This window comes from Ascaphus truei, chromosome 6 (genome assembly GCF_040206685.1).
Source record: "Ascaphus truei isolate aAscTru1 chromosome 6, aAscTru1.hap1, whole genome shotgun sequence".
NCBI classification, from domain to species: Eukaryota; Metazoa; Chordata; class Amphibia; order Anura; family Ascaphidae; genus Ascaphus; species Ascaphus truei.
The window spans coordinates 133,866,928-133,890,035 of NC_134488.1; the positions used below are offsets into that span (position 1 = coordinate 133,866,928).

At 43.8% G+C, this 23,108-nt stretch overlaps 1 protein-coding gene across 1 annotated transcript in view; it reads left to right on the forward strand.

Annotated features, from left to right (window-relative positions):
* Positions 1-10,201, forward strand: part of LOC142496605 (phospholipase A2 inhibitor gamma subunit B-like) — a 37,120-nt gene extending 26,919 nt beyond the window's left edge. Inside the window, exons 5-6 of the mRNA XM_075603269.1 lie at positions 858-1,007; positions 9,933-10,201. Of these exons, the coding sequence (XP_075459384.1) occupies positions 858-1,007; positions 9,933-10,051 (269 nt within the window). The 3' untranslated portion in view covers positions 10,052-10,201. The remainder of the gene's footprint in view (positions 1-857; positions 1,008-9,932) is intronic.
* Positions 10,202-23,108: the final 12,907 nt, after the last annotated feature.

The window sequence follows — 23,108 nt, forward strand, 5'->3', positions numbered from 1 at the left end:
GCCAAGGGGGCTGCTACTACATAGGTGAGACAGGACAGGGGCTAAACAAGAGAATGAACCTGCATCGCCACAGCATCACACGCGGAATAAGAGACAGTCCTGTTGGCGAACATTTCTCTGACTCTGGCCATAAGATGAACGATCTGAGGGTTGCCATACTCAAAGGTAATCTTAAAACCCCGAAAGAGAGACGGTTGCATGAATACAAATTTATGCAACTGTTCGGGACACTTAGCAGTGGCCTAAACAGAGATCGAAATTTTATGAGTCATTACTGACACTAGCGAACTCTCTTCCCATGAGCGCTAAAGGCCATGTCTGTACATACTGTGCTATATGTATGCACACACAGCTGTCTCTCACACATACTAATACTCCTTATTTTTCCATCCATATACACCAATAGGGACCACATAGTATCCACACACACTTTTAGTTGTGCTACAAACTCTCACATTTCTACACCCACCACACCATTTATATCCCTCTCACTCCACACACACCTTGTGTAGAGCACTGTTTATACTGTGGGCTCTCCATTCATTTTTATTCACACTGATACACATACACACTCTTTCTTCACTTGCTTTCAGTTACCCTTTGACACCTCTAGCCATAAAACACATCCACACCGGGGGAAGGAGAAGCACAGATAACATTCCAAGAGACACTGTTTTTAAGTTATCCTTGCTTCATTCATTGTAACATCGCCGGAAGAAGAGATCAGTGTATCTCGAAAGCTCGCACAAATAAAAGCATTTCGTTAGCCACAGAACGGTATCATCTATTTATTTTTTGATTATATATATATATATATTATATACAGAGATCTAACGGGTTCCCTCCTTCATTCTTAGTGACACCTGATAATGGAGAATCCAATGGAAAGGAATGCCCAGCCTGCTTAAAAGTGAATAGCTCCGAGGCGTGTATCAGCGAGAAAAATATAGTGTGCAAACATGAAGAGGACAGGTGCTACACCTACTTCGGTACAGTCATTGAGCCAGGTAATTAGCACATTCCTCAAAGGAGTATTAAAAAAGTGGGTGATGAGACCTTTCCTACACCCAATGTATATAACAGTATACTGTATGATTTCACTAACATACAAGTAACTTGCTTAATAACACCTGGTACATACCTTGGAATAGGCTTTTACTACAGTAGGTGCAAAGGCTAAGGCCTCATCCAGGGTGAAGCTGAGCGGGTGCTTGGTCACGCTGGCCGCGATGAAACATATTGCTGCAATGTGTGTGGCCAGCGTGAGCGAGCGCCTGCACATGCACGGCGCTTAGCTGCTTGAAAAGGCAAGCAAATTTGATTATGCCGCTCAATGGTGCGTCATGTGAATGGTTCGACAACGAGGGCGAACCAGCTCTGTGACGTCATGCCTGCACCCCCCGACACCCCCCCCCACGCGTGCAACTAGCTGACCATAAATCACCCATGCCCGCAGAGCGCATGACGTCACCGTGCACGAGCACCAGTGCACTCGCTCCCTGCCTTCCACAGCCTAAGGTGCGTCCACGATGGCGCTGACAGCACTCATGCTTGAGAGCTTTGATGTCACCAACTCTCTAAGCATGAGCGCCGGGTGTCAGTTCTATGTTGCAAGCGTGCACGTGGGGGCATTTGTCTCCTCAAGCGCAAAGCTTTGGAGACCAGGCGTGAGCGGGGACGTCAACATAAAGACTACAAGAAGTTAAAGCGCCAAGCGCGAAGCTGCAGGTTACTCTCACGGTTATCTATATTTTGTTATATTTATATCTCTGATAGCAGGCAGGTATCACACAATATAATCACGTTTTCCCCATTAACTTTGCTGTTGGGAGTCCTAACCTCCACCCAGGTCCCTAATGTACTTAGAGCAGAGTTGTCCCTGATCTCCTGATACAGGATCTGAGCTGCAAGCTCCTCATCTCCCAGCAACTTCCACCTCCTACCAGACACCTCGAGGGAAAAACTACAGGGTTCTCTGCTTTATAGCAGCGTTGTTTTTCAGATATACTTCTCTTTAATGTTTAAGTGCACATAGGGCCATTTTGACTAAACAGTGCTATCCCATAAGTCACATTCTGGTGGCCACTTTCCTTTAATGGGACGTATATACATATATATATATATATATATATATATATATATATATATATAAAAGAGAAGACAGATTACAATCAGCGCAAATTACAAACAATTAGTGGGGTTGTAGTCAAGATTATATTAACTACCCCTGGCCAATCAGTCAAACAGGAGGTGTTATACCTTACAATCTAATCCTGCTTGAATGCTGCCAATTAGGTCTGCGGCTCCACACTTGCCGCAATGGATAATGTAGAGAAGAGATGACCTAGGCGCAAATAAGCCAGGAAAGAAACAAAGAGAAAAATATCATAGGGCAGTATGTCTGTAACTTTCAGAGTCAAGGTGGTAAGGTATACACTTACACTTAGTCAGCCAAATATAAGCCTTTAATCCACCACTGGGATTCAGGAACACTGCTACTGGTATTTCTTCGCTGTTTGCATGGGTCTCAGACTCTCCACGTATGCTGCTTGCTTCAGGGGTCACCTTTTCATCTGCAGCTGCGTGTCTCCTTAACATGGGATAGAGCTCACCGGGAGGGGGGGGGAGGGGGAAAGGGGCAATGGAACAAAGACAGTATAAAACCTTTTATTGTAAAAAACTATCTAAAAAATAACAAACAGTATCTCACTCACATGGTGTGAAATAATATCGAGCAGTTGAGAGTTTAAATTGAGTCTCTCACACTCGTAGAGTTTGGTGTCCGGTCCACTGCACTGATGCTAGCCTGGTTTACTTCCGCGTCACGTGCTCCGGCTCCAATTCTCGCGAGACTTCGACCTCCGATGACGTCACAGCGCTATCTCCACTCCGTTCTGCAGCGCGTCTCACTCTGCTCGGTTTGCAATGTCTGCAATGTCTGCAGGGTCTGCCCTATGCGTTTCTCCTCTAGGGCTTCCTCAGGGGCATAATACCATTGTATCTCCCCACCCCTGGTATATATAAGCACCTCCTGTGACTGATTGGATGCTTGCATACAATTACAATAAAGACTTCAACTCCGTGACGGGTTATAATTAAAAACGAATGGTGAACACATAATGGATAATAGACCAAATGTCCCTATTACCCAGACAGGCGATATCTATGTATATTAAAAGAAAAGAAAATTACAGAATGAATACATATAATAGTACTGGTCTATGCCTTAACCTATAGGGTCAATTAGTTGTAGTGCCATAATATCTGATTGACCTAATCTAATCAGGGGTCATGTTGAAGAGCATAAGTTTACCTCATATATGTGTGGTCCAATAAATATTAGACTAAAATTTACATACTATATATGTTACATGACAACTAGAATCGCTAGGTTGGGTAATAGAAAGCATAACAAAATTCCATACATACACAAAAACAATTAGAAGGTGAACTTAATGGAGCTAAATGCCCCTACAAATAGGACAAGTTATATATACTGTTAAAGCTAGGATATGCTTATATACAATTTCCAAATGCTGCCAAAGCTCACTATATTGGCATAGGCTATTTTTTGTTAGATAGTTTAAAGCCAACTCTTTAAGTGCCAGCAATAAAGAGAATTGCACTTAGGACTGGAGGTCATTAGTATATTATATTTGAATAGTATATTAGCAAATCATCATAATGACACATCAAACTAATTTATAGTGAAGGGACCCGAAAATTAGTTAAATCGGATAACATGAGTATTACTCAATATTAGATTTAGACTATATATACGAAGGAGAGATATTGAGTCAGGGGTTAATAGATTGGGACATACACAGATCTATATATAACTATGTAAAACAAATAGAGACTTGAATACAGATGAGGAATTTGGGGGATGTTATCTTTGATAAATAACGAACCCAAAATACATGCTGTAGGTGGGCATAAGGATACAACATTTCATATTGGAGATAATACATATTGCAATTTTCTAAACCCTATGGAAAACATTTTTAGGTCATGAGAAAGTTTAATTAATACAGTATTGAACATCGCGAACATAATACAGATTGCTTATAAGATTGGCATAATAATCATTAATTAATAGACCCTTCTAGATCTATACTATTGGTGTTCCTGATTGTTACATGGGACACAGTAAAGAGTGATTACACTATATATTCCACTATATCATAAGGAGAGACCAGGGGAAGTAATAAAAGCACAACTGAAGGAGGACACCAAATCTCACACTCCTCAGAAAAGGAAGATAGAAAGCCCACAAAAAGAGGAACGAGAGGAGGGACAAAAACCAGCATCAAAAAAGCAAACAGTGTAAGAAAGCAGCAGACTGGTATATTTAATCTAAGCGATACCCCTCTCACCCAAGAGCATATTAACATATTGCAAAGAGGCTTAGCTTTTGCCCCCACAAATAAGATCAACACATTCAATACGTATATTGATGTGAGTAAGTTTGCAAGAAACCTAACCCTCAAAAAATACTTCTTAAAACAAAACTTGACACATGAGGTTACTCAGGGTGGAATTTCCACTTGTGAGAGATTTGTTCATACAGCATGAAGAAAGAATTCCATATTCTTTCCAAGCTATTTAAAAGGAGGACACATAGATACATTTACAAAATCCGTTCAAGAAGATATTGAAAAGCTAGAGAGAGACAAGAAACCAAGAACTCTGAAAAATCTAACGAAAGGTGAATTAAAAGCAGTTGACGAGTTGTCCAAAAGACAGGACATTGTAATCAAACCGGCAGATAAAGGGGGGGGGGGGGGTGGTTATCTTAAATAGAAGAGATTACAATATAGAATCCCACAGATTATTAGGTGATAGTGAAACATATAAACTGTTACAAGGTAACCCAACAGAACAATACAAAAAAGAACTATTGGGATTATTAAATGAAGGATTAAGGGATGGGATTCTAACAAAATCAGAATGGGAATATCTAAACACTGAGTCCCCAAGAGTCCCAATCTTCTATTACTTACCAAAAGTTCATAAGAGTACCACCCACCCCCCAGGACGCCCTATAGTCTCAGGGATAAAATCCCTAACTGCTAACCTCTCGGGCTACATAGACACATTTCTAAAGAGTACAGTTAGGAATTTGAGATCCTATGTTCAGGACAGCATTCAGATAATGAACACCATACAGAATATGACATGGAGCGACAACTACTTTTTGGTCACATGTGATGTGTGCACATTGTACACGGTGATAGATCACACACAAGGATGCAATGCAGTTAAGGATACCCTTCTTTGAAATGGGGAATTAGACCCAATACAAACAAGATTCATTGTAGACTGTATTCGACATATACTCAGCCATAACTACTTTTGGTATGATGACAAGTACTATTTGCAGATCAGGGGCACTGCTATGGGCACCAGATTTGCCCCAAACTATGCCAACATTTTTATGGGCATGTGGGAAGACGAATACATCTGGTCCAACCATGAGTTTGGGGCAAGTCTGGTGTCCTGGCAGAGATACATTGCCGATATTCTATTTGTATGGGACGGGAGCCTAGAGAGACTCCAGCTATTCCTAACCACACTTAATAACAATCCCTACAACCTAAAGTTCACATATAAATATAGTCAAACGACCATCGACTTTTTGGATTTACAGCTCTATGTGTTGAATGGGGTTTTGGAAACTAAAACGTATGTTAAAGAGGTGGACTGCCATAATTTCCTGATGGGGGATAGCGGGCATCTAGATAGGTGGATAAACAACATCCCTCTGGGCCAACTACAAAGAGTAAAACGCAACTGTACTCAAGACAACGTTTTTCAGGAACAAGCACACAAACTAATGGATAAGTTTGTAGATAGAAAATACAAGAAAGAAGTGGTAAATGAGGCCTTTAACAGAGTTAAACAGATGGAGCGAAAAGACTTGTTAACTTACAAATCAAAAGAAAACAAGGAAAATAGAGGTGAGGAAGGTAAAATATCTGTGCCCTTCGTTACACAATTTACGAGTTCCTCCAAACATATTAGGAAGATATTCCAAAAGCATTGGAACATTCTCCAAAAAGACCCTATTCTGCAAGGGATTTTACCAACTAAACCCGAAATCATTTTCACCAAGGCCCCTAACCTCAAACAGAGATTAGCTCCCAGCTGTTTGAAAAAAGAATGCACTAAACCTGTAAGTATCACAAATGGCTTCTATAAGTGTCTGACGTGCAGAGGCTGTAAATTATGCCAGAATACACCAAAGTCTTATAAACAAATAATATCAGCAACAACAAATGAAGAGTTTGAAATAAAGGATTTTATTGACTGCAACTCAAGTTACATAATATACATGCTACAGTGTCCATGCAATAAACAATACATAGGGAGGACAACACGTAAATTGAAATTAAGAATTGCTGAACACGTGAAGAATATAGAAAGAGGTTTTGTTCAACACAGTGTATCAAAACACTTTAAGGAATACCATGGTCAAAACCCAAATGGTCTGCAATTTGTTGGAATAGACAAAATTCATCCCAATTGGAGGGGTGGGAACCAGGTCATAAAAATATCCAGACAAGAAACTTTCTGGATTTATACCCTAAAAACGTTAGCACCATTGGGTATGAATATTGACATTGACCTGGGGTCCTTCCTGAGAGAGTAATATTAATATCTTACTCGACATACCTCTATATTCTCTGTATCGTATTCCATCGAGTGTTCTTGTCCATATTCTATCTTCCCCTATGTAGGCCTGTAAGATGCCTCCCAAAATCTTTTGATTTGCCGTACAAACCCCAGACTGTCAGCCTCTGCCTAGATAAGGAGGATAAGCCAATTCCTCTATCTAGTTTGAGTGCTCTGAAGTAGGAAGAATGTAATTATTTTTCAATGGCCTTTGGTGTTCTTGTTTACTGTAGGTGCCGCTCTTCTTTCTTATGTTCGCGATGTTCAATACTGTATTAATTAAACTTTCTCATGACCTAAAAATGTTTTCCATAGGGTTTAGAAAATTGCAATATGTATTATCTCCAATATGAAATGTGGTATCCTTATGCCCACCTACAGCATGTATTTTGGGTTCGTTATTTATCAAAGATAACAGCCCCCAAATTCCTCATCTGTATTCAAGTCTCTATTTGTTTTACATAGTTATATATAGATCTGTGTATGTCCCAATCTATTAACCCCTGACTCAATATCTCTCCTTCGTATATATAGTCTAAATCTAATATTGAGTAATACTCATGTTATCCGATTTAACTAATTTTCGGGTCCCTTCACTATAAATTATTTTGATGTGTCATTATGATGATTTGCTAATATACTATTCAAATACAATATACTAATGACCTCAAGTCCTAAGTGCAATTCTCTTTATTGCTGGCACTTAAAGAGTTGGCTTTAAACTATCTAACAAAAAATAGCCTATGCCATTATAGTGAGGTTTGGCAGCATTTGGAAATTGTATATAAGCATATCCTAGCTTTAACAGTATATATAACTTGTCCTATTTGTAGGGGCATTTAGCTCCATTAAGTTCACCTTCTAATTGTTTTTGTGTATGTATGGAATTTTGTTATGCTTTCTATTACCCAACCTAGCGATTCTAGTTGTCATGTAACATATATAGTATGTAAATTTTAGTCTAATATTTATTGGACCACACATATATGAGGTAAACTTATGCTCTTCAACATGACCCCTGATTAGATTAGGTCAATCAGATATTATGGCACTACAACTAATTGACCCTATAGGTTAAGGCATAGACCAGTACTATTATATGTATTCATTCTGTAATTTTCTTTTCTTTTAATATACATAGATATCGCCTGTCTGGGTAATAGGGACATTTGGTCTATTATCCATTATGTGTTCACCATTCGTTTTTAATTATAACCCGTCACGGAGTTGAAGTCTTTATTGTAATTGTATGCAAGCATCCAATCAGTCACAGGAGGTGCTTATATATACCAGGGGTGGGGAGATACAATGGTATTATGCCCCTGAGGAAGCCCTAGAGGAGAAACGCGTAGGGCAGACCCTGCAGATATTGCAGACATTGCAAACCGAGCAGAGTGAGACGCGCTGCAGAACGGAGTGGAGATAGCGCTGTGACGTCATCGGAGGTCGAAGTCTCGCGAAAATTGGAGCCGGAGCACGTGACGCAGAAGTAAACCAGGCTAGCATCAGTGCAGTGGACCGGACACCAAACTCTACGAGTGTGAGAGACTCAATTTAAACTCTCAACTGCTCGATATTATTTCACACCATGTGAGTGAGATACTGTTTGTTATTTTTTAGATAGTTTTTTACAATAAAAGGTTTTATACTATCTTTGTTCCATTGTCCCTTCCCCCCCCCCCTCCCGGTGAGCTCTATCCCATGTTAAGGAGACACGCAGCTGCAGATGAAAAGGTGACCCCTGAAGCAAGCAGCATACGTGGAGAGTCTGAGACCCATGCAAACAGCGAAGAAATACCAGTAGCAGTGTTCCTGAATCCCAGTGGTGGATTAAAGGCTTATATTTGGCTGACTAAGTGTAAGTGTATACCTTACCACCTTGACTCTGAAAGTTACAGACATACTGCCCTATGATATTTTTCTCTTTGTTTCTTTCCTGGCTTATTTGCGCCTAGGTCATCTCTTCTCTCTCTCTCTCTCTCTCTCTCTCTCTCTCTATATATATATATATATATATATATATATATGCAAATATAGCTGTATGCTCATCTGCATGTCTTAGGCAGGTCTGCAACCCCGCCTTTCCCCATTATCACCCAGCATACAGCACTTCCACTGCAGCAAGGGATTCTGGGAAATGACATGCAAATGAGCACACAGTGTCACTTTTTGCCTCAATAACCATTTTTAACATGGTTCCCTATAGGCTTAAGCTTGCTGCATGGTCACAGCTTTGAGCACAGCCAGGGTTAAGGTGCATACCCAGAAAACCACCCACAGACAGCTGTTTCAACCTTGATGGGTCTCATCAGTGTGGGGTTGATTTTACTGGGATGCAAGAGAGGCTTATGGGATAGGCCAAACCATAATACTGAGTTAAGTTATGGTGAGTAAAAAAAGTGACAAAAACCCTCCACAGGAAAGCAAATATGCAAATATAGCTGTATGCTCATCTGCATGTCTTAGTATATATATATATATATATATACACACACACAAATGTAAATACAACTGTATGCTCATCTGCATGTCTTGGGCAGGTCTGCAACCCCGCCTTTCACCATTATCACCCAGCACACAGCAATTCCACTGCAGCAAGGGATTCTGGGAAATGACATGCAAATGAGCACACAGTGCCACTTTTTGCTTCAAAAACAATTTTTAATATGGTTCCCTATAGGCTTAAGCTTGCTGCATGGTCACAGCTTTGAGCACAGCCAGGGTTAAGGTGCATACATATATATATATATATATATATATATATATATATATATATATATATATATATATATATATATATATATACGTCCCATTAAAGGAAAGTAATAAAAAGTTAAAAAAAAAATAATAAATATATATTTATATATATATTTTTAATATTATTTTTATTTTTTTGTGGAAGAAGTTTATACATGTTCGTATTATCTTTTCTAAGAGAGAATAAGTAGGGGTCAGAGAGAATGATAAGACTATTGTAACAAGGGAACAATTTCAGAAACCCAAAGGCCAAAGGAAGACAAAGTTTAAAAATGGCAATTTGCTAATTTTGTCATATTGTTAGATTTTTTTTTTTTTACAAAATAACTAGTTTTCTTGTTCACCAGCACAGTTACAGGAATGAAATCAAGAGTCAAATGTACTGTAAGAATTGCAGTTAACAGACCTCTTGCATTTAACATCTTGCCATGGTTAATGCACGAAAGTATGATGCTGGGTATTCTTCATTATCTGATCTGTGAAATATGTTGTCTCTGCAGATGGAAGTGAATCACAATATTCCGAGAAAGGCTGCTTGTCTCCCTCGTTCTGTGACTTTGGCTTTGATCTAGCTGTTAGTTATCAAGTAAAATCCAGTTCTGTCTTTCAGTGCACCTAACTACAGAAAGAAGACAGATCCCCATTCTACAAAAAAACTGCAATCATTAAATAATGACAGAAAAGTAGAAACACATTTTATTTGGATTATTGATACATGCGCTGGGGATTGGAATTATTACAATGATAATAACAATAAACAATAACAATTATAAAGCAATGTATTATTATGGTCTCCTTTGTATCGGTAACACAGGAATCTTTGGCAGAACTTGAGTTACTATATCACAAAGTTAGTAAGTATCCAAAGATTGAATAAGTATAATATCATACCAAATAAATAACAACAGTCAAGTGTTTGAATGTGTGTGCTGGGCTCATTTGCTGGAGCGTTGTAAATGAATTTTGAAAGTTTAAGTGAGGTGATATATTTGTTGCATAACAAATATCATTCAAAGTTGGAGTGATTTTGTAGAACTTCTGTGATGACATTTTACAAACTCCAAAACTACAGATCACAAACTTGTGAATAACGTTAACGATTTAAAACATTTAGAAAGGTGTGAGGGAAATGCATCTTACAAGTTATCTCTGATGACCATAGAAAAGAAAGTGAAATGAGTGTTCTTGCTTATACTCCAGAAATAAGATGGAGAAGCTTTGGTAGAACTCGAGTTACAGGTGCAACTGCCGGTTGTCGACACATCTCGGACAATCTCACGGCTGTCCGTTTGTGTTTGTGACTTGATATAATCAATCTTCATTCTCTCAAACTCGCAACAAGATTTCAAGCAAACCTTTATTTACCTGTAGATCTTTACCTGAAATCTGATCTGTGTTGTGTGGTTGCAATTCACCGGGCGCCCGGCCAGATGGCAAAGTGAATGTCTTTGCATACAGTATAGTGGATTGTCAATGTCTGAAACCAGGTGTCTTGTATGCCAGATAAAAGCGTGGACATTACAGTAATCCATCGTTAAATGACCTTGGTCATTAACCTTAACACGTTATCAAATGTAGGCATTTCCCATTATATTCCAAAAGAGAATGTTTTGTACATTATCTTACATTGCTTTGACTGCTCACTGTTTGCATGGACATTCATGATGTCAACTCCTCATAATTGAACCAAATGCAGTTTCGCATACATGATATTTTTGGCAATTAATGATGGAACATATAAAAAGGCTAATTTATCAGAGTTATATGGCTATATCATTGACAAGTATGAATATTCATATTTTCGCCTAACCCTTGGGGGTTGAAGAATTCTATACGGAATAGTTTGTCAATGATTGCTTTATTAGAACACACACGCATGCTGTCAGCAAAATAGGTTGTTGGTCACTGCTCCCATCTTTTGCTGGTATGTTTAATTATGGCAACTTCAAAAAGAGAAAAAACGGGACCATGAGATTGAATAATCTTACTATCAGGGTCTCCTAGACCTCCTGCTTAGCCATAGTTCTTCTTTGTCCACCGGGTATGCTGCTACCTTCTGTGTGCTCTCGGGTTCCTCTGTCTGTCTGTCTTCTTGTTGCTCCTGTCTCTGTCCTTTATAGCTTCTGCTTCCTGTTTGTTCCCTTGTCTTTGTTTTGAGTCAGACTCCTATGCACATGTCTCTGATCCTGATCTGTTCCTGTACTAATCCTGTATTTGATTCTGTTCATAGTAAAGGCCCTTGCTGGTAATCTGGCTTGTCCCTGTTTGTTCCCTGGTCTCAGTCCCTGCTCCCCGTTCTCAGTCCCTGCTTCCAGACCTGTTCCTGCTCCCCTGTTCTGTTCCTGTGTCCTTGTTGCCGAACTCTGCTTGTTACCTGACTGCGCTGTCTGCCGCCTGCCTTGGACCCCTGCTTGTCACCCGACTGCGCTGTCTGCCGCCTGCCTCGGACCTTCTGATTGTGACCTCTACTACGCTCCTGCTGTTCCGGCCACCGAGATCCTACCCGCCACAGGAGTCCCCCGTCACACTTACTTTCCGAGCCTGCAATGAACCACCACCGTTTGATTCTCGCGTGAAAATAAACATTTAATTCTTTATAAACAATTTTTGATGTGTCACGATTTTACTCTTTACCTGTAAATGCAATACACTTACAGTAGTAATGTATATAAAGTACCAAGGTCATTTCAATAATACTGTATATAAATATTTAGAGAGAGAGGACTGTGCCTAGTATATCTGGAAATATTCACTAGTATGGTGTATAGTTATGATGTTACATGTACATGAAACACCTCTAGTGTGTTAAAGAATAACCATAATATAATGTTGATTACTGGCACATCTAAAGTGCCCTCAATCAATAAAATACTATAATGTATTACAATGCATAAACCAAAAATAAAAATAATGAATATTAATATAAAAACACAATAAATGTTTAAAAATCAAATGAATTAAATATGTCCATGTAAAATGATCAGATACCAAACCAATAGTGTGATCTGTAAAGTCTGACAATGATTTGTCCAGATGCTGACAGCCTTCTTCTTGGGAACAACAACCTCCCTTAACAGACCTAACAGGAAACAAAAGAAGAAGAGAAAAAGATTGGGCGCTTTTTAATCTTCTTTTTTTCTGTTATCTATATGTAGCCCCCTGTAAACAGCATGGGCTACTAAGTCTTCCTACTACTGTGGTAAGCCCTGTTAGAGTCAGGCCCCAGTAGTAATCATGGGTTTTCCCCCCTTGCAAGCCCTGGCTGCTTGATTGATGCAAGCCTGTCTCTGCTGCCAGCCTGTGCAGAGGGGAGGTATTGCTGATGTCATGAGGGGCGGGGCTGACCAAACTTAGTTGCGGTTCCTGAGTGCTCTGGGTCATTTATTTATTTATTATTTTATTTATAAAATATTTTACCAGGTAGTAATACATTGAGAGTTATCTCTCGTTTTCAAGTATGTCCTGGGCACAGAGTAAGACAAATAATACATGGTTACAAATACAGTTACATAAATGAACAGGGTATACATTATATACAAGACATTGCATGCACAGTTAAAGAAAATATATATTATGGGCGTATGAAACAGTTACAGACCAGGTTAAAATGTGAGACAGCCTTAGATTTGAAAGAACTTAAACTGGTGGTGGATGTGAGAGTCTCTGGTAGGTTGTTCCCGTTTTGGGGTGCACGGTAGGAGAAGGAGGAACACCCGGATACTTTGTTGAGCCTTGGGACCATGAACAGTCTTTTGGAGTCTGATCTCAGGTGATGAGTGCTGCAAGTGGTAGGAGTGAGGAGCTTGTTCAGATAGGTGGGTAGCTTGCCCATGAAGAATTTAAAGGCAAGACAGGAAAGGTGAACTTTGCACCTAGACTCTAGTGCTGACCAATCTAGTTCTTTGAGCATTTTGCAATGATGTGTGTTGTAGTTGCATTGGAGAACAAAACGACATATTGAATTGTAGAGGGTGTCAAGTTTGCTAAGGTGGTTTGAGGTGCCGAGCCATATACTTTGTCTCCATAGTCAATAATTGGCATTAGCATCTGCTCTGCGATACGTTTTCTGACCAGGAGACTTAGGGAGGATTTGTTCCTGTAAAGTACCCCTAGTTTGGCATAGGTCTTGGTTGTCAGGGTATCAATGTGCATCCCAAATGTTAAGTGGGAGTCAAACCATAAGCACAGGTATTTAAAACTAGTAACAGGAGTTAGGGTGGTGTTAGCGTTTGTTCTGATCTGGAGCTCAGTCGCTGGAAGCTTTAAAAATTATGTCGACTCCCTGAGTTCAGAGAGGAGAGAGTTATGCTCTGGCCTGTGCAGAGGGGAGGTCTTGTTGATGTCATGAGGGGTGAGGCTTACCAAACTTAGTTGCAGTTCCTGAGTGCTCTGGGTCATTCTGTCGACTCCCCGAGTTCAGAGAGGAGAGAGTTATGCTCTGGAGTCTGAGAGTGTTGGAGTGTCTGGCTGGACAGTCACATAGTCAGAGAGAGAGTGTTTGCTAGGTCTTGGAGGAGTAGGGGCCTTGTGACCTATAGGTGGACCGATGCCTCTCACCCTGCTTAGGGGGTGAGGGAAGAGCTAGCCCCACCCATAGCGCCCTGGGTTGCGAGTAGAGGCAGGGAGCAGAGACACCCTTCAGACCATCCTGTGGAGAACGATCTGTTGGGAGAGGAGAAGGGGGCATAGTGTGTACCTTGTACCTGTGTTGCTGTGAACTGTTGCTGCTACTTATTGCCCTGCCGAGAGTGAGTACAATAAAGATTCTGTTGCTTTTAACACTTGCGCTGTGTGATTCTGGAGCATTCACCCAGGGGGTTCTTCTATAAGGGTCTCTTCCCATATCCCTGGGAATTATAGGAGATGGAGGCGCTGCACCACTAAGAAATCATGGAGGCCAACACCTCAGAAGCCTGGTCCTGTCTCCCCCATAACATTGCGGAAAGCTCAGGCCCTCCTGTTCCTTACAGGTATGCACCACCACAACCATGTAATCTGCCCTCACACATCCTAGATAAATCAGTTAAGTCTAGGGGGGGGGGAATAAGCGTTACAGATGGAGGCGCTGCTGAGAGATATGCCAGGACAGGACAGGCTTACAGCGAAGCGTAACCAGCAGAGTGAGATACACTCTCCGTGCAGCTGCTGGAGAAGGAAGGGTGTAATTGCACAAACCGGGGGTAATCAGGGGAGCGTAGCCTCTCGCACAGTACGCCCTGGGCGCCCTTAGGAGGTAGCGTTACGGGGGGTGAGTAGCTATAGCTGCCCTAGTCCCTTGAGGCAGATAGCATGAGGCAACTGGGGGGTGTTAGCCTGGTAACCAATCCAGGGACCATGGCCCAGGGCCCACGCTATGAGTGGCCAAAAGTAGAAGACGCCCGTACCGATGGAGTTAGCTATCACCCACACAGACGCACCACAGAGCACTTGAACGTAGACATCTAGAACAGTGCATGGAGGAGAGGAGTATCGCTAAGCCTGGGGTAGAAGCCACCTCATGTAAGTGAGTCACAGTATGAGTACGCAGAGCACCCATTTGGAGGAAAGTCAGCATTCACATTTGGAGGAAAGTCAGCGTTCACATTTGGAGGAAAGTCAGTGTCTAGGTACGAGATACCCGTTAGACATTGAGAGTAGGGTACATGCACTTTTGGAGGAGTATCCAAGATGGCGGCCATCCCTAAATGTGCTCCGCGGAGCAGGAGAGGCGAGCTAAAATGGCGGTTCCCGCCAAGCTTGGAGCGAGCACGTGAGTTGTGCACAGAGACTATAAGTGAGATGTGGCGGGAAATGTGCAAGAGTCTGGCGCCAAACCCAGATTCCTTGCAAGAGGAGCGGAGCGGCGCGAAATCCAAGAGCCCACCCACCTGTGCCGTGACTGGTCCGAAAGCCAGGCCACATCACCTTGAAGGAGAGATAGCCCCGCCTCTGGATTCCACCAGAGGGAGGAGGCCCAAGGAGAGCCAATCAGGAGAGTCCTCCCCAGCGAAGGGAGGGACCGGAAGCCAGAGCGAAGAGCTTCACTTCTGTCTGGCATTCGAGGAGCGAGGAGCTGTAACACTGAGCTGTTCCAGCACTGAGCGAATCATGTCAGAGATGAACACTACAGTAGTTCAAGTACCAGGCGGCCTGCTGGTAATCCAGATCGCGGATCAAGAATACCTGCGGTGCCTGTGCGCCCACTGCGGGGTACCCGGCGAGGTACCGAGCACCAAAGCACGATGCTCCCTGTGTGGGACATACTACTTGTGGCCCACGGAGCCGGAACCGATGACCGATACCCCACGGGGTGCCTCTCCGGGAACAATATCGGAGGTGGCGGAGAGCAGCGATAGAACGGCCCTGGTTCCCTGTTACAAGCGGGCGGGAAGAACCCCGGCCCAACCGGCTGTCGAGCCAAAAGAACCGTCCAAGGAGAAGAGCGTGACCGCAGTGGAAGTACCGGAGCATGCCAGCTTCGTACCTATACCCATTGGTTGTATTGCAGAAGACCCCGGTGGCTCCCGAGCGGAGGAGCCGATCATAATTTCATCCGAGGAAGAGGTTGCCGTACCATCGGTGGCGATGCGCCTACCGGCGAACCACCCACACGGCATCAAGTAGGAGCAGCCGAGCGCTGGTGCAGCCGGAGGCCCGAAGCAGTCCCACGGCCGTGGTGACTCCCAGTGCGGAGGAGATGGTGATCGATACGACCCTCGAGGAGCCTGATCTCATCAAAAAGCAGCGGAGCGGTAAGGAGACTCCACCACCCCCTTATTCCCTCCAATAGAAGACCGCAACCATGGCGGACGAGGAGATGCTTGAGGCCTACTCGTTCGGCCGTGTACCGGATGCTCCGCCAACGCCCCTGCCGGTCCTCAACACACTTCCGGTGCGTGACCACGGAGCGGATGGTGATTCTGCGGGCACAACTGATGACATCATTTCCGGTTCCACCGGAAAGAGAAGGCCGAGAGCACTGTTTTCCTCACGAAGCATCAATACGGCCATTGCCCTGGCCACCCTACAGAGCCGAGGTCCATCGAGAGAAGCGAGAAGCATGGCGGAGAGAGAGTCAAAGAAAACATCCATTGGTCGCGGGATTGCCCGCTTGCTGGACATTGAGTTGGACGTTGCCCCAGCCCATAGCTCCAATGCCCTGGCCACTGCCCCGGCCCCATCACGAGTGGTGCCACCGGGACCTACCAGGGATAAATTATGTAAATTCCCCACCTACTCCAAGGACTTGCGGGATTGGGAACTAAGTGATGAGGGATCTGATGGGGAGGTACCATATTCAAGTGTAATACCTGTGCCTAACCCTGTACCGTTACGTCCTACAGCTATAGGGAGAGCCCGTGGGTCACACACTCCAGCAGAGGCTGGGCCTTCCAGACCAGTGGTTCATAAGATGAATCCTACAATGTACATAAATGCCAAGAGAAGGAGAGATTGCTCGCGATCTACTGATGCGGGTACGTCCGGTGTATCGTCTCAGGTAGAGTCACAGGTAGAACGAACAAGTCATTCCACAGAGTACGAGCACCATGACAAGTGGTGGGCACCCTTATTCACCGGTTACCACGAGTGGATGGACCGTACACGGTTCCTGCTCATAAAGAATAATGTTGTTGATCATTGGTGGGCGGCTTGTTCTTTCACTCAACAGGAGGTGGAGGATGAATTGGAGCATAGGTACAGAGAGATAGAGCAAAAGCTCATTGTACCAAGAGGCCCCAGTATTTTGTATGACGAAGTAGCTCCGGAAGAGCCTGTGTTTTGGGTACTGCCAAGCAGGGTGGGTCGCAGAACTCTCACTAAGTTGAGTAGGGCTGACAGAGCCATAGTGGCTAGATACAGACAGTCACACGGATATGAATACCCTTATGTGCCTGAGCCTATCATGAACGAGATTGAAGAGAACCGAGACAGTTGGTTAAGGGAAGCCGTCCAGGAATACTTACGAACGAAGTTTGGTAAGGCGGGCTACCACAATGAAGACAAAATTAGTGAACTAGTGCGCATATGGAGCATAGGTAGATGTATCTACAGTATATGCATGGTGTAAGTTATAGACCAGAACATGGGTCAGTCCAGTCCTTTGCGGTAACGGTCACTGATCACAATGGCAGGAAAATACGAAAGCCAGGTCCTAAGCATTATTATTAGGTTCTCCATGTTGGGAGTAACTGGATTCAGTTGCGTGATAATTACTACCTCAAAGATGTTATGACCATGTGTGTGTATAACCTGTGTTTGTTCCCCAGGTTGTTCACTGCATGATGGTACTGACAAACCTAGATCCAAGTGGGGACCATTGGATTCCACCATAGGGAGAGTGTAGCCCCCTGTAAACAGCACAGGCTACTAAGTCTTCCTGCTACTGTGGTAAGCCCTGTTAGAGTCAGGCCCCAGTAGTAATCATGGGTTTTCCCCCCTTGTATACACAACAAGATATATTGCCGCTCTCCACCAGTAATGTATAATATAAAAAATAGGGTGCATACAGAATAGATAGATACATATAGAGGGGGGAGGGCACAGAGAGGGTAGCCTAAAAAGAACCTATTTGCACTCGCTATTTTAAATAAATGGTTAGGAACAATTGAATCCTTGGGAGAAGCCCATACACCATCTAAAAAAAACATATTAAAACATTTTATTAAACAACTATGCAAAGACATATACCAAATAATGGGTTAAAAATTGATCAGGGGGTAGATGGGGACAGAGGGTGATACACTAGGTGCCTTCTATGTGTGCTGTGTAGTAATGCCATACAGGTAGTCCTATGGCACAGTGGTTGAGTCAGATGGATATGATACTATATCTATACCCTTACTGGGATGTGTATGCTTCCCTATTGCTCACATGAAACAGGGGAGGCATGTAATGTTTACTACCGCTCCTACACACACTGCACAGAAAAACTCGTGACCTGTTATAAGATGCAGATATTCTGCAAACCTACCAGCTCTTAGTTATGTAGTGACTACTGTCATGTGATGTTATAATTTGACTGGTAGGCACATATTCTGCTAAAGCATGTACTCTGTGTCTATCATGGAGCAGAGAAGTACCAACTCATGCAGGTGTAGGCTGCTTGCTGCGCCAAACAGCGCTTGCTATAAACAACCCAGTATTAGTGTAAACCTTGAATAGGTTTCGATCGCAGAGTTGCGGTCCAGTAAGCATCATATCCATCTGACTCAACCACTGGTGCCATAGGACTACCTGTATGGCATTACTACACAGCACACATAAGAGGCACCTATTATTTGGTATATGTCTTGCATAGTTGTTTAATAAAATGTTTTAATATGTTTTTTTAAATGGTGTATGGGCTTCTCCCAAGGATTCAATTGTTCCTAACTATTTATTTGAAATAGCGAGTGCAAATAGGTTCTTTTTGGGCTACGCTCTCTGTGCCCTCCCCCTCTATATGTTTTCCCCCCTTGCAAGCCCTGCCTGCTTGATTGATGCAAGCCTGTCTCTGCTGCAGGCCTGTGCAGAGGGGAGGTCTTGTTGATGTCATGAGGGGCGGGGCTGACCAAACTTAGTTGCAGTTCCTGAGTGCTCTGGGTCATTCTGTCGACTCCCTGAGTTCAGAGAGGAGAGAGTTATGCTCTGGAGTCTGAGAGTGTTGGAGTGTCTGTCTGGACAGTCAGATAGTCAGAGAGAGAGTGTTGGCTAGGTTCCGGAGGAGTAGAGGCCTAGTGACCTATAGGTGGACCGATGCCTCTCACCCTGCTTAGGGGATGAGGGAAGAGCTAGCCCCACCCGTAGCGCCCTGGGTTGCGGGTAGAGGCAGGGAGCAGAGACACCCTTCAGACCATCCTGTGGAGAACGATCTGTGGGAGAGGAGAAGGAGGCATAGCGTGTACCTTGTACCTGTGTTGCTGTGAACTGTTGCTGCTACTTATTGCCCTGCCGAGAGTGAGTACAATAAAGACTCTGTTGCTTTTAACACTTGCGCTGTGTGTTTCTGGTGCATTCCCCCCAGGACCCAGTGGGTTCTTCTATAAGGGTCTTTTCCCATATCCCTGGGAATTATAGGAGATGGAGGCACTGCACCACTAAGAAATCATGGAGGCCAACACCTCATAATCCTGGTCCTGTCTCCCCCATAACATCACAGGAAGCTCAGGCCCTCCTGTTCCTCACAGGTATGCACCACCACAACCATGTAATCTGCCCTCACGCATCCTTGATACATCAGTTGAGTCTAGGGAGGGGGGGAGAATAAGGGTTACATATATGTAATGGGTATTCCCTCTGGTCTGACCCACCCAATCTCATATTGGCCCCTGTGGTCTATCCAGCCCTCATTACATGTTCGTGTCTGGTGGTGCACCTGTAGGCAACAGGGCTCCTGAGTCTCCTACATTATGGTATTAGGGGATGTCACGCCAGACAGGCAGCTGAGGTAATGTGCTTGAGTCCTACCTATATAATGTGCAGCGCCTCCACCTCATCAGGATCTATGCATCCGCAGGGAGAGGGTCCTGCAGACCATTGTTATGCATGGCTACATATACTATAATTCTAAGTTGGATTCCGTTTTCCGTTCATTTGTATGTCAGAAGCATCGAAATCTCACAAACGGCACCACGTAGCACCACAAAACATTCACTGTACATTCTGCTGCGACTTTTTAGGTCAACACAACTATTTTGAGCTTCCAATGTTACTCACCTCCCAAGTTATGGACATTCTAAGTTTCACTCTGCTGGACAGCAGTAAAAGCAGGGGCGGGGGGCGTGGCTACTAAGGGAAGGGGCGTGTCTTTGCCTGAATGGAGGTGTCAGTCATTCTCACTCCGCTGATCAGTCCCATTGGTTCCGCCTGGCCGCCCGCACACACTGCTGCCGGGCTCTCCCCACCCCTCCTTCCCTCCCTCCCCTCTCCTATGAGCGCGCTGCAGTCCTCGCTGCCTCAAGCTCCCTGCTGTCTGAGAGCTATGAGGGGGAGGGGGGTGAGGGGGATCCGTGGTATCGGCAGTACAGGCTGCAGCTTCTGTAATCTTAGCATGTGAGCTATGAGAGGGGGAAAGGGGGAGAGGCTGCTTCTGCTTCTTCTGTATGTGTGTGTGTGTGTGTGTGTGTGTGTGTGTGTGTGTGTGTGTGTGTGTGTGTGTGTGTGTGTGTGTGTGTGTGTGTGTGTGTGTGTGTGTGTGTGTGTGTGTTTGACAGTGTGACAATGTGACAATGTGTGTGACAGTGTGGAGTGTGTGTGTGACAGTGTGAGTGACAGTGTGTGTGTGACTGTGTGTGACTGTGTGTGTGTTTCAGAGTGTGAGAGTGTCACAATGTGTGTGCCGTGGGTGATGAGTGATGTGTGTGTGACGTGTGTGTGTGTGACGTGCACGCGTGTGACGTGCGTGCGACATGTGTGTGTGACGTGTGTGCGTGTGACATGTGCGCGTGACGTGCGCGCATGTGACGTGTGTGTGACGTGTGTGTGGCCTGCATGTGACGTCCGTGTGTGTGACGTGTGTGTGTGTGTGTGAGTGTGTGACGTGTGTTTGACATGTGGTGTGTGTGACATGTGGTGTGTGTGGACGTATGTGTGTGTGTGGATGTGTGTGTGTGTGTGGACGTGTGTGTGGTGTGTGGTGTGTGTGTGGTGTGTGTGGTGTGTGGTGTGTGTGTGTGGTGTGTGTAGTGTGGTGTGTGTAGTGTGGTGTGTGTGGTGTGTGTGTGTGGTGTGTGGTGTGTGTGTGGTGTGGTGTGTGTGTGGTGTGTGTGGTGTGGTGTGTGTGTTGTGTGTGTGGTGTGTGTGTGGTGTGTGTGTGGTAGAGTGGAGAGTAGAGGGAGAGAGGAGGGGGAGAGAGGAGCGGGGAGAGAGCGACATTTATTTGTAGGGTTGATGTGAGATGCGGGGAAGAGGGTGATGTGAGATACAGGGCGGGCGATGTGAGATACAGGGGGGCTGATGTTTAAAACCAAATCATTACAAAATATATACACATTCTTTATTCAAAAGTATGAGTAGTTATTATTTATTACCCCTACTGCTTTACACATCTATTTTGTGATTTACCCCTGTCGAACATAAGTCCTCCAGATAGGGGTTCCTCGAACTTTTACGAAATACTTAATGGGTTCCTGCAAACAAAAAAGGTTGTGAATCACTGTGTGTGTGTGATGTGCCAGATAGCGGGGGGAGATGTACCAGCGGGGGGGGGGAGATGTGTGCCACCAGCGAGGGGAGACGTACCAATGGGGGTGAAGGGGGTGGAAGGCAGGCGGTAGGGGGGTTGGGGCGGGGAGATGTGCTGGCAGCGATGGGACATGCCACAGAAGCGCGGGGAGATGTGTCGCCAGCGGGGTTGGGGGGGGGGGTGGGGACATGTTCCGGCAGCGGGGGGAGACACACACAGACAGACACACACACACACAGACAAATCTCACCCCGCACTATATTCAGCAGTGCGGGAGGGGGGGCCGGGGAGATTTTCCGGCAGCGGGGGGAGGGGGGGGCGCTGACATGTGTTCAATATTACATTCTTTGGGCGAAGCCGGGTACAAAAGTTAGTATATATATATATATTATTGAAGCTCGGTTAACACGGTACTGATACCTCTACATGTGTGTATATATATATATATATATATATATATATATATATATATATATGTGTTACGCGAGCTTCAATAATCAAAAAATAAATAGATGATACCGTTAGTCTCAGAACGGTATCATCTATTTATTTTTTGATTATATATATATATATATATATATATATATATATATATATATACAGTATTATTGAAATGACCTTAGTACTTTAAGTACAGTACTGGCTGGCATCATGACACATACAGTACACATACTGTACATACAGTATGGGTTTCCACAGTGACACATGTGTGGTTCAACCGTACATATACTGAACGTGAAGTTTTGTACATATTGTACAATACAGTACTAAACATCTGTGTGATATCGGATCAGACACACATGAACATGAACAAGTGACAGGTTGAACCACTGGTGCTGAAGCAGGGATAAAGCTTGGGGGCTCCTGTGGACTGCAGTTGAGAACCTGTGCTTTAATGTTCATCAAGTTCTCTCTTCCCATGTCTGCTGTTCAGCTGCAGAATCATCTCTTAAAGCGTAAATGAGGAGTTAAGGGTCAAGTGAATAAAGCCATCGAAGGCAGCGGGCATGTGTGGACTATCACTATCAAATTAGGTTTTTAAGACACAATAACCCATGATCGCCGACTTGAGTTTCTGGTCGGTTTGCAGACAATGCTAAATTTCCCTTTCTGACCACTTTCAGCCCACATTTAACCCAGGTTAAAACGTGGATAACTCGCAAAAAAAGAAATTGTTGGAATCTCACGGCAGAGACAGGCTCAGCTTAGGAGGCTGAGCGGAGAGCCGGAGAAACCAACAAGCGATATCTGTATGTGTATAACATCCTGTGAATATCAGTAATTGTGCCAAGAAGCAAGGAAATACATGCAAGGCACATTGACTAATGAGACTGTATGAGGATGAGTAAAATGCATAGTGCAGTAATAGATGACACACCTACGGAAACCAATTGTCTAAAGGGATCTGAACGAGACCAAATATTAAACCATGTATGTAGGTCAATGCAATGGTGCATGGTCAAATAAACCTAAGGTAGCTTATCCATCACGACATCTGAGTGACCTTGCATGGATGGTGAACCATCATAGAAGA